At 45.2% G+C, this 12,936-nt stretch overlaps 1 protein-coding gene across 3 annotated transcripts in view; it reads right to left on the bottom strand.

Moving 5' to 3' along the window:
- Positions 1 to 11,702, bottom strand: part of LOC124014046 (embryonal Fyn-associated substrate-like) — a 21,791-nt gene extending 10,089 nt beyond the window's left edge. For 2 of the 3 annotated variants that reach the window (XM_046328716.1, XM_046328718.1), the window contains exons 1-6: positions 11,560 to 11,702; positions 10,591 to 10,968; positions 7,959 to 9,398; positions 6,995 to 7,114; positions 5,474 to 6,466; positions 5,221 to 5,295 (exon numbers count right to left, since the gene is read on the bottom strand). In XM_046328716.1, coding sequence (XP_046184672.1) covers positions 5,221 to 5,295; positions 5,474 to 6,466; positions 6,995 to 7,114; positions 7,959 to 9,398; positions 10,591 to 10,602 — 2,640 coding nt within the window. In that variant the 5' untranslated portion in view covers positions 10,603 to 10,968; positions 11,560 to 11,702. The remainder of the gene's footprint in view (positions 1 to 5,220; positions 5,296 to 5,473; positions 6,467 to 6,994; positions 7,115 to 7,958; positions 9,399 to 10,590; positions 10,969 to 11,559) is intronic. The other variant, XM_046328717.1, reaches the window with a different exon arrangement.
- Between the last annotated feature and the right edge of the window lie 1,234 nt (positions 11,703 to 12,936).

Below are 12,936 nucleotides of genomic sequence, written 5' to 3'. Positions count from 1 at the left end.
GAGAGGCACAGCGATTCTGGTACGGAAAGGAATTCCCTTTCTACATAAAACCACTATTGCGGATAAAGAGGGTCGGTATGTGATCGCAATAGGAGAAATCCACTCTACCTCAGTAACTCTACTAAATATCTATGGGCCAAACATTGACAACCCCTCTTTTTTCAAAAGAGTCCTTGCCCTGATTCCAGATATCTCCCATACTAACCTGGTCATTGGAGGGGACCTTAACTGTGTGCTAGACCAATATTTGGATAGATCCTCTACCCGGCGAACCCCTACCTCCTATTCAAGCGAATTCTTGAATACCTACATAAAAAATTCAAACTTATTTGATATATGGAGGATCGCTAACCCTACGGGTAGGGAATACTCCTTTTACTCTCATGTTCACAAGGTTTACACTCGAATTGACTACTTTTTGTTGGATGCTAGACTACTCCCCTATACCTGTAATGTGAGGTATCATGATATTATAATCTCGGACCACAGTCCACTCACCTTCTCCCTGAGATTGGGTGACATTGTACCAAACGAGAGGGTCTGGAGGTTGAATCCTCAGCTCCTCACAGAACCAACATTCTGTGAATATCTTAAAGACCAAATTAAATTTTTCTTTGATACCAACGACAACACAGAGACCTCCCCAGCATTATTGTGGGAAACACTGAAGGCTTATCTGAGAGGCTGTATCATCTCCTTTCAGGCTGCCAGGAGTAGGCAAAACAGAGGAAAACTGGAAGAACTAGAGGGACAAATTCACTTACTGGATAGGGAGAATGCTAGCCACCCATCTATGGAGAAACATAAAAAAATTACCTCTTTAAAATTTGAATATAATCAGATTCTCTCAGCTAAAATCGCTAAATCTTTTCTCTATGCCAAGCAAAAATATTTTGAGTTTGGTGACAAACCACACAAATTACTCGCCAGACAACTTCGAAAAAATGTGAGTGACCGAATGATTCACAGGGTTAAATCTGCATCTGGGGAATTACTCTCTTCCCCCAAAGACATCAATGACAGATTCCGGCAGTTTTATGAGACTCTATATACATCTAAAGCGGATCCTAACCCCTTAATTATGCAAACATTTTTGGAGGACTGTAATCTTCCTGCCCTGAACCAGGAAGATTCTAACTTCCTGAATAAGGAAATATCTCTTGATGAAATCCGCGAAACAATTAAATCTCTAAAGAGTGGCAAGACCCCGGGCCCAGATGGATACCCTGGTGAATTCTATAAAACATTCAGCAACATGCTCTCCCCCTATCTGCACAAAATGTTGATTCAGGCCAATGAGGATGGAGCTCTCCCTTCTACTTTGGATGAAGCGTTCATTACAGTTATACATAAGAAGGGTAAAGATCCAGAAGAGGTAGGGTCATACAGACCAATATCTCTCCTTAATACAGACCAAAAGATTTTAGCAAAAACTCTGGCTAACAGGCTTAGCACTTTAATTGGCAAATTGGTCCATTCGGATCAGACCGGCTTTATCCCTAACAGAAACTCATTCTTCAATCTCAGGCGCCTCTTCAATATTATGTATTCTCAGAGGTTACCCAACGTGGACCTTGCCGTCATATCTCTTGACGCCGAAAAGGCCTTTGACCAAGTTGAGTGGCCCTATCTATTCAATGTCCTACAGAAATTTAATATTGGAGATGGGTTCATAAATTGGATCCAGCTTTTATATAGGAACCCCTGTGCCAGAATACTCACTAACCAATCATTGTCGCCCCGATTTAACCTCAACAGGGGGACAAGGCAGGGTTGTGCGCTGTCGCCTATGCTCTTCGCCCTAATTATCGAACCGCTCGCTCAGACAATTAGATCTCATGCAGCAATACACGGCTATAATACTAAAGATACGCTAAATAAGATCTCCCTATACGCAGATGACATCCTCCTCTATGTAACAGAACCCCAGGCTAGTATCCCAGCTATTCTTGATGTGATCAATTTGTTTGGTACCTTCTCGGGATACAGAATAAATTGGAACAAGAGTGAATTAATGCCCATACGGTCGCAAAATACCTCCTGGCTAGAACATCTCCCATTTAAGTTATCTTCAGAAAAATTTACCTACCTAGGAATTGTAGTTACCAAACAATACTCCTTACTATTTAAAGAGAATTTCCCCTCTCTGATACAAAAACTCAAAGCAAACATACTATTTTGGAGAACTCTCCCAATTTCTCTGCTCGGAAGAATTAATGCCATTAAAATGGTCTTCCTCCCACAACTGCTCTACCTATATCAGAACATCCCAGTATTCATACCTAAATCCTTTCATAAACAACTGGACTCAATTATCAATCCTTTCATCTGGGATTATAAAACACACAGGATAGGTAAAAAACACCTCTGTAAATCCAAGATGGAAGGAGGATTGTCTCTCCCAAATGTTATATTTTATTACTGGGCCGCTAACCTCCGCATTGTTACGTTTCTGTTGGATGACGTACTCCCGGCATCCAGCTGGCTTAGTATGGAGCGGGAGGAGTGTCACCCTTCTCTATTGGCGCTGTGATTTTGTCGCCTGTCAATCTGGAGATGTCACTTTATTGTAACAATCCTATAATACATAGCACAGTCCGAATCTGGAAGCAAATTAAAGTCCACTTTGAGCTCAGACCAATGTCATTCATGCTCCCTATCGCCAGGAATCCCTCCTTTGCCCCTTCTAACCTTGATAACACCTTTGAGCGATGGGGAGAGTTGGGGATAAGCACCATAGGGGATTTATACATAGAAGGGACCTTTGCTTCCTTTGAGCTGCTGAGGGAAACTTATAATCTTCCCAGAAGTAATTTTTTCAGATACCTACAAATTAGAGACTACGTTAGAAAACACCTCCCAACATTTGAGAATGCTAAACCTTCCATGTTTGACGGATGCATAAAAATATGCCCCACCTCAGATAAACTGATATCGCGTCTATATGATGCTTTTCAATCTGTTAGCACACCTTCTACTGATGCCATCAAGGCAAAATGGGAGGAAGAACTAGGGACTGACATCTCAGTGGCAGACTGGGAAGAGAGCTTGGAGTATATCCACACATGCTCCATTAATTCCAGACATCGTCTCATACAATTCAAGGTATTACACAGATTACACTATTCCAAAACTAAACTGCATAGGATATTTCCTGATACATCCCCTACATGTGATAAATGTCAGGCCACGCAGGGTACACTACTCCACTGCTTTGCCCTATGCTCTAGCTTGCATGGTTATTGGTGTGGAATTTTTAGGATCCTCTCTGAAGTTTTGGAGACTTCAATAGATCCAGACCCGCTTCTGATAATCCTGGGAGTATCTGAGTCCCTAAACAGATTAACCAACCCCCAAAAACAACTAATCTCGTATGGTCTCATCTCGGCAAAAAAACTAATCTTGTTGTTTTGGAAAAGGAGGGAAGCGCCCTCTACCAAATTATGGCTCAGTGAATTGGCAAACACTGTACACTTAGAAAGAATTAGATATATTCTGAACAATAAATTATCAACATTTGATAAAATCTGGCAGCCTTTCCTCTCCTACTTGGACGAGTCGGCGCTGTGAATTTGTACTTATTAACGCACTCTCAATGGTAAAATTTTTATCTACCTTTGGGCAGCGTGTGCTGGCCCTACCACCCGAGCAGTTGGGAGGGGGGGGGGGGAATAGGGGATGGGGGATAGGGGGGACATCTTCCCTCTTTCTTTCTACGTGTCCTTGTTTTGTATGTCGTGTTCTGTATTATTTGTTCTGCACCCAGAACTCTGGGTCTTGTTGTTCCTGTATGCTCTTTTATGTTTAGATAAGAATTGTATACCTGTCATGTATACCTATACACCATTCTTGTGTGTGTTTAATAAAAATATTTGAAACAGATGGGTTAAAAAAAAAAAAAAAAAAAAATAAATAAATAAATAAAATAAAAAAATGAGAAATTATCTATGATTCAGACATACATTATCCAAATGGGCACTTTATTCAAATGGTTGTGGCTATTAATTTTTATTAGCTTGTTATAATTCATTTGAATGATGCCTTTATTTAGTTTTATCCAAAGATAGTTTCATACATTCCATGCTTTTCTTCTACCAACTGAGCTACAGTGATAGTTTCTCTCCATGCTTTTCTTGTCGAAGTAGAAGGAAATAAGGTTGAAAGCTTAGCCAGAATAAAAGGCAGATTTGGTAATAAATGTTATTTAGAATAGAGGTTTGTACTTTAAAAAAAAAAAAAATATATAAAAAAAAATAATAATAATAATAATAAAGAAATTGGATGTAATAAATGTATCACTCATCACTTTAAACAATACCACTTTATAAAATGTTTACATATACATATGAGATGAGTCATGTAGGGTATACTGTACTCTACACCATCTACTGCATCTTGCCTACGCCGCACGGCCATCACTCATCCATATATTTATATGTACATATTCTTATTCATTGCTTTACACTTGTGTGTGTATAAGGTAGTTGTTGTGAAATTGTTAGAATACTTGTTAGATATTACTGCACGGTCGGAACTAGAAGCACAAGCATTTCGCTACACTTAATGCAACATCTGCTAACCATGTGCATGTGACCAATCAAATTTGATTTGAATCAGCCGCGGGTGAATACGCTTTTAAAATCGGAGCGCAGTATACACTTTTGTTGACATTCTTTGCTAGTTAGCAAGTTATTCGCCTAGTTACAAATAAGTATAGGTCAGCGTTGGGGAGTTACTGCCTCCTACAAGAGCACAAAACATATAGGCTACATTTCAAAAAGCCAGTCAGGTAAAAAAAAGCATGTGTTAAATAAAAGGGGCAGTGTTTTTCAACCCAGGCTTGAATATGCAAATAAGCCAATAGACAGAGGGGTAGTCTACATTGTCTAATTCTCTGTATGGTAATACTTTATTTTATAAAGTGGTTTCTTGCATCATACAACACAATGCAATTCTTACAACGTTCAAGTTCCCGCTCACAAGACCTAGAATTGATCTCAGTGCCCCAGAAAATAAGGGAACATTGGTAGGAGCTCATCAGTAAATACATCAACGGAATCAATGATTCATCGGAGAGTGTAGTGAGTGTACGTGGTGTGAAAATTCATGTGGTGTGGTGTTGGGTGTTAAAATGGAGTGTGTGTGAGAGAATGAGATTGTGTGAGCGTTTGTGTGACAATTGGACAGTACGTGTGGTGTGAGAATGATTGTGTGTTTTACCCTAGGCTCTGTGGTGTGAAGGGTCTGGTTTGACCTATTCTCTGTTCGGGCATCTGAGGGAGGCTCTGGCTTTCCCTGGGGGAGGAAAAGAGACAGATAGATCACTTTTACACATACAGCTTATGGTCCCAGACATCAGATACTGTCTATTAAAACTGGATCCAGCAAGCGCACTTATTAAATAAAGGTGTCTGCTTAATGAGTAAAACGCAATGGAAAATGCAGACAGGTGCCAGCAAGACTGAAGACTGACCTGCAGTTTCACGTATCCCACACTGTCTCCAAGAGGAAGTGGTGCCGGGGCAGGTGTCAGACCTATTCCTGCGTACTCGTTCCCCATCCCCTCCTCTCCGTCGCTCTGCCCCACAGTGATGGACATGGTCACAGTGGAGGGTTGTGCGGGGGGCCGAGGGAACGCCGGCTGGGGGGTGGGTGGTAAGGGTCTCTCCTGGATCCAGCTACCCTTGCGTGGTCCCATACTGCTCCCTACTGGTTTCACCTCAGCTACGGGCAGGGCGGGTAGGGGTCTTCGGGAGAGGGAGTCCTGGGAAGGGAGGCGGGGCCGCCCCTGGGTCTGAAATAGGATGGTGGAGTCCTCCAGCGCTCGTTGGACCATAGAGAGAAGAGTATCTGACGGAGGGGCGTGGCCACCGGCAGACAAAGCAGGAAGTAGGTCTGAGAGACGGGCCCAAGCCTGTTGGAGAGGGGGAGGGACCTCGTCGGGTTGACTCGTCTTCCAGACGGACAGGATCTCAGCCAGTGAGGTTGCCAGATCCCTCGAGGAGACAGGGGCACACGAGGCAGAGCTAAGCACTGATTGGACAAGGCCCGAAAGCGAGTTCCTCCATTGGACATCACCAGACCCATTACTGGATACAGATAGCCGACGTGTGGAAGAAGAAGACGACGTTGACATCGTCGAAGAAGGCAAGACGTCAAGGGTGAGAGCGGGCATGTCATAGACGCCACAGTCCGGCTCGGTGGTGGACCCCGGGTCACTGCCCTCGCCTAGCCCAAGCGGAGCCCTCTTCCCTGAGCCGGGGACAGAGTAGACCTGGCCGCTCTCCGTCCCCTCTAGGTGGGCGATGGTGGACATGTCCGCCAGGCCCAGGGGTAGGCCAGGAAGGGTTGGGAGGCTGTAAACGTCCTCCTCCGATTCATCGGTAATAACAGCCGTTGGGACGTTGACAGTCTGCTGCTGGGGCTCTGACGATGTGCTAAGTATGATGGTGGGAACATCATAGACCTGAGAGACGGAAGGAGAGAGAGAAAAAGATCTACCATTACTGTCATTGTTCTTGAAGCCTTTCGAAATCAGTCATGCTAAGGTCATTGGTCATTAGTACTGTTTGTTATAGATGTATATTCTAGGGTGGAGAAAAGAGGAGGAGATTGTATAGCCTGGCTTATACATTCCCACTGCAGTATAAACAGTTGGGTGTGACAGGGAGAAAATAGCAGCAGCACTATTCAGACCAGACAGACTGGATTGCAGCAGACAGAGAAACAGGTGTGACAGAGAGAGCGGGGCTGTGGGAGAAAGGAACAGGTGGAGGAAAGTTGAGAGCTGAGAGAGAAAGAGGGGGTTAGGAAGAGAGAGAGGGGTGGGGAGGAGTGAGGCGGAAAGGGAGAAGCCGAGGGAGGGAAGAACAGGTGAGGGAAAGTTGAGAGCTGAGAGAGAGGGACAAATAAATAGAGGGGTCGAGAGAGAAATACAGAGTGAGAGAGAGGAGACCGGTGGTCTCTGTACTGTAGAGGATGGATTCTGACTGACCTCTGACTCTAGGTCAGTGTGTGGGGGAAGGGAGCGGGGTGTGTTGTAGATGCTGTCATCATCACACAGCGCTGCTGGGGCTGGCAGCTGCCATTTACTCCTGGGAGGAGTATCATACACCTAGGAGACCAGGCAGACCACAAGACAGCATGTTATAAGACTGTTATATGCTTGTTATAAGCACAAGGTCACAATGTCAGACATTTAGTTCACATAAGCTAGGTTTCCATCCAATTGGCCACAGATTTGCATGCGAATATTCAAAAATCCACATAAAGAAAATATGTGCATTTTCCCACACAAAATGTACTTTCCTGCTTCAGGTTTCACGTACTGCATAAAAATCTAATGTTCAATGTGTTTCCATCGCATTTTCAACTACATGATGACATTATTATGGATAAGAGAGAGAATATTTGTATTTGTCATACAGCAGTCAAGCATTGATCATCATGTCACATCGATATTTATTGGAAATGAGGATCAAGGTCATCCCCGTGCACATTCACCGCCCTGTGAAGTTCATCACTTATTTCATGTGTAGCCCAATAAACTGCATGGTTTCCCGAGTCGTAGTGGGAGGACCACACACCAGGTCATCGTCATTCCAATATTACTTCGATATGATGGTTGTTATATCAATATTTTGCACATAAATAAAAGGAGTTTCCACGGCATGTGGCGGCATTTATCAAGTTAATACCGAAACGTCCTGTTTCCATCACAGCTGTCGTGATTTTTTTCTCTTAAACGGTATGACTTTACTTGCACTAAAACTGTGGATGGAAACGTGGTTAGTGGTTAACTAGGATTGGCGTTTTCCATGACTACATGACTTGACAGGGAAAAACTCTGGGCCTAATCATGACAAGAGACTGTGGAGAGAAAGAGATGGAATAAGAGGGGCAAGAAAGAAAGAGAGCAGGGACATTGAACTTGGAAAGGTCTTCCCTTTCTCTATTACCTGTTCATCGAGGCTGTCGCCATCAGGATCTGCACACTCTCCGTCCTCGCCTTTCTTATTCTGCCCATTCGGCTTCTTTTCATTCGACACCATCCTTCCATCTTTGCTCTCTTGGTACTGGGGTACAGGAGTCGACTGGGGGGTGGAGAGGGCAGGCTGAGAGGTGGATACAGGGGTTACGGATTGGGGCAAGTCTTTTCTGGTTACCCCCCTCACTGGAGGGGCTGGAGGAGGGGGCTTACGAGCAAAGTTTGGGGATCCAGGCACCCGGCCATGTCCCTGTCCTGTTCTGGCCAGCAAGGGGGAACCCCTGAGGGGGGCAGAAGGAGCTAGCTTCCCCCTGGTGATGGGAGGGGTGGAGGGCACTCCACCCTGACCACCAGGGGTCCCTGGGGTTTTGGGGGTCACCCCTTTCAGCTGAGGTTTGGGGGATCCCTGTGCGAGGACAGGTGGAGTCCTGAGAATCCCTGCTCCCACAGGGGTTGGGGTCTGGTACATCATCCGAGGGGTGTCCTGTGCCAGTTTGGATTGAGGGGTGAGGGGCTTAAGGGGGGCTCCCCCGCCCCCGTTTATCTGTGAAAGGGTGAAGCTCTGAGCCTCCAGGACCCTAGTAGTGATGGGAGTAACCTGGGTCGACACAGTCCCCCCGACTAACCCTCCTGTGGGGGTCTGGTAGACCTCCTCGCTGGGCAGGACCATCCCTCTGGGGACCAGGTAACAGCCGTCAGAGTGGCCTACCGCCGCTACAGTCTCTCTGGGGACCAGGTAAGTGTTGTCCTCTGGCCCCTCTGGAGCTAGACCCACCGCCCGAGGAATCCCGCCGGGGGCCAGGTAGACATTCTCTGGTCCAGGGTCTCCAGCCAGACCCCTGTGGTGCTGGGGCCCGAGAGCTGTGGGAGTGGATGGGGTTTGGTAGAGGCTCCCAGCGGAGTCTGTGCCTCTGGACCGGAGGGATGGCGAGCGGGGGCGGCCCATCACCCCAACGTCCCAATCGGGACAGGGGCGTGTGCCGGAGCTGGAGCGGGAGCGGGGTCGACCCCCTACCTCAGCCTCCCGGAGGACCCCTGGTCTAGAGGCGACAGGCACCGCCCCTGGGCTCTGGTAAAGGGCCTCCCCCAGGCTAGGTGGGGTGCGGTAGACCCCATCCACATCCTCCGTGGAGACTGCCGTGCGGGCCAGGGGGACTGGGGAGAGGTACACAGAGTCCTCGCTGGGGGCGCGGCTGGGGGGTCTGGAGTCGACCCCTGGGGCGGGGGCGGTGTGGAGGAGGCGGAGGCGGTTGGCGGGGGCGATGCCCTGGCGCCCGTGGAGGGAGCAAAGCCACCAGCCAGGACCCCCTCCCTGCTCCTGTTCTAGAACCATCAGGATGTCCCCCTTCCGGAAGGCCAGCTCCTCAGGGCTCTCTGCTGCATTGTCAAACAGGGCCTTCGCCAGCACCGTCTGAGGAGAGCGAAAAAGATATCACCAAAAAAGAATAATCACTTATTGCACAATAATTACTCAGAAATAAAGGGAGATTCACAAACAATCATCACTATCCTAGTTAACACGTGGTCTGGAAAAAGTCTGGGCCCTACTCATAGGGGTACATACACACTGAAGATAGAAATGCATGCAGAGACAGAGAGATGGCCTGACTTCACACTGGGAAGCACACATCTACATACTGACTGGACATAGACAAATGCATTGACTTGATGCCAAGAAAGAGATTGAGAATAGCTATTTGTATAACAGTCTTAGTGAATAGAAGAGAAAGATGGGATGGGAGAAGCAAAACAAAACAGAGTGGTGTGAGAGAGAGAGACTCATTCAGAGCACAGTCACATAATGAATAAATACATACTGATATAAGTGCTGAATCACTGCATATTCAGTCACTGCACACATTACTTACTTATAGGGGGAATAGAAAAGAGACAGTGAGAGGAGGGAGGTCAATTATTTAAAAGACAAGAGGCGTAAATGGTAATGAGAAAAGGAAGGGAGGGAGGGAGGTAGGCAACATCTGTCTCTAGTTTGGGGTTTAATTGCCATCCCTTGGCCCTCCTATCATGTTCTCCTTTTCAAAGCCCTAACCCCCTGGGGATTGGCTATAGAGACACAAGCTGAGCCCCGGGCCATGTTCAGTCTCAAGGAAACGTTTTCAAACAAAGTGAAACAGTGTCTGATTGTCCGATTAGTTTTTTGATTTAGGTTGCAAAACACATTGCTACGGTTCACACACCGCCAAATGAATAAGAGCTGTACTCAAACACCAGCTCAAGTGGATGGAAGCCAGGACAATGTTCAATTACTTAAAAACGCATCCTTCATTCATTCCCTTCCCTGAATGATGTAATCACTGATTTGACAGTATTTGATGGGAAAAATGAAAGGTTCATTTCAGCAAAATGTCCGTACAAACACACCCGATCCAGTTACGTCATGATGATTCTCCCAAAGAAAAAAGGATCATGCATTTTTTAATGTATTCAAACAGTACCCTGGATTGAAACAGCAGTATAGTGCCATGTCACCAGTTGGGCGCCTTTCCATCTGTGCCCACTTTAATCACCATCTCTCATACAAAAGTGCGCACACACACACACACACACACACACACACACACACACACACGATTTCTACTCACTGAGAGGGACATGTTTGCTCTTCCTCAAGACAGTGCTCCTGTCAGGATGTTGGGTCAAACAGACTCACAAGCAGACATGGTCCTCCATCTATATCCAAGAGGTGAACTGGTGACTGCTGCAGAGTCCAAACACACGATCCAAGTTGTGTTCGAGGGCAACACCACCAGCCTCCTTCAAGGCTGCAAAGGTTGAGAGATGTCCAGCATTCTTCGCTCGCCAAAGCCCAATGGGTTCTTCTGTGTTGAGGGCATGATTGAACTGTTCCTTCTTGGCTCAGTGTTGTTGACAGTAACTGTCAAGAAAATTAAAAAAGCCAGTTGGGCTGGATCGTGATGTCATCTTTAGATCACACTCCTGATAACCACTGAAGAATAATCCTATTCAGGGGAATGATGATGATCAGTTATTGATGTTCTGTAACTTTGTAAACAATATTTGATGTCAATGTCTACCACTGATATATAACCAATTCATAACTTCAGTGGTATTTTTACCGTATCCAATATTGTGGTCACACATCCTAGCTCTAATTTTGATACCTGTACTATAATATCGTGGAGATGAGTAAACTTAATTTACGACATAAAGTAATCTACGCAGAGGTTGTGTCAGTGCCGGACATTGGGATCACCCAGTAAAAAGCAGACCATGGCATAGATACGACGTCTTATTTCTTAACTAACGTAAACTAGCCCCCTAAAGTTAGCAAGCATCTTTCCCACTCGCTGATTAAATTAAAATATACCGCAAAAAGAATGCATTTCCAAGATTTTGCTAGCAAACAATTTCACCAACATTATCCACGTATGTAATATCGATGGAGGCTAGCTAGCTTGCTACAGTAACGTTAGCTGCTAGCTACAGTAGCTGGCAAAACAAAAGGGGGCATGAAATCCATTCGCAGCGAGCAAACTTCAGCCAGGCATCAAATTACACTCACTTATTGTTTCGTTAGCTAGCGTACCTACCCTTAATGCTCCAGAAAATAAAGATATCGAGCATTCCCTTATTTCAGCAGAGGGAATTCGTGGCCAACGAGATTTTTCTTTTCTCTCTCCCTCCTGAGGACTACGTAATTGGATACGATCAATAATGTACACAAACCCTTGATTGTAAAATGGACATTGAGAGGCTTTGAAAAACACAGTCGGCCATATTGTGTCTTCCCATTCGGAGCAGTCCTCCATAGGAATGAATGGGATTCCACAATATTTCAGTGAAATGTTTCAATAAAAAAAATGACATGTATTAAAGTATTTTTGTCATTGTAGTGGGGACAGTAACATTAGTACTCTCTAAAAAAATAATTTAAATATATTTTTCATTGTTTTATTTGTATGTTTAGCTAACATAATACAATTGAAAAGTATGCATTCAGGTTTCTGTAATAGAATAAACGTGTCATAAACCAATGTAGACATTAATAAGTGCATTTATATTTATTTTTTTAAATGGAGGATTACCAAGATGACTGCGCGGTGGATTCAATACAGCGCCCCCTGTCAGACATCCAGGGTTTATACACATCATTGAATACAACCCTCTTGCGGTAAACGCGCAAGAATTTTGCGGATGGCGAAACCGAAGTTTATAGCTCCATCTTCAGCATTTTATTCTAGAGACTCTGGGGGTAAGGTACGTGCCGTGTTGGCCAGGCAAAGAGAGATGTGGTAACCAACTACGTACTTTGCATGCAAGCAGATGGCAAAGCAAGAAGTTGCTATGCTGCATGTTTAGCGCCAGGATGCGTGTACATACATATTATCTTCATGACGGAGACAGTAGAGAAAGCGAGACACCCCACTCCCTATTTTTTCGGATTGGGCAGGGTCACTCTGGTCTACCTATTCCCCCGTCCCGCAGAGCGGGTGCCCCAGAAGGGAGACATCACTTGCAAAAAAAGATTTCTAGTTGGGGCGGGTGGGGAGATCATTACATTTGTATTGTCTTTATTATTTTTGAACTTTTGTGAGTGTAATGTTTACTGTTAATTTGTCTTGTTTATTTCACTTTTGTTTATTATCTAGTTCACTTGCTTTGGCAATGTTAACATATGTTTCCCATTCCAATAAAGCCCTGAAATTTAAATTGAATTGAGTGGGGAGGGGACAATAAGTAAACCAGAGCCATTGGTCTCACACCGGAAAGCATGTTCACACGAGACAGGGAACGCCCACTTACACAGACCATTTCTTCAAACATAGTGGCTGAGGTTCCGGATTTTCTAGAACCAGGTTTACTGTTGCAAAAATACTGAGATTTCTGCCGCATGCAGGATCCACTAGCCTACATCCATTCAGCTGCTGCTCAGTCACTATGTGACTCTACTGCCACCTGTACACAAA

The sequence above is a fragment of the Oncorhynchus gorbuscha genome, linkage group LG25, assembly GCF_021184085.1.
Source record: "Oncorhynchus gorbuscha isolate QuinsamMale2020 ecotype Even-year linkage group LG25, OgorEven_v1.0, whole genome shotgun sequence".
NCBI classification, from domain to species: domain Eukaryota; kingdom Metazoa; phylum Chordata; class Actinopteri; order Salmoniformes; family Salmonidae; genus Oncorhynchus; species Oncorhynchus gorbuscha.
This window is presented reverse-complemented; position numbering and strand designations above follow the sequence as displayed.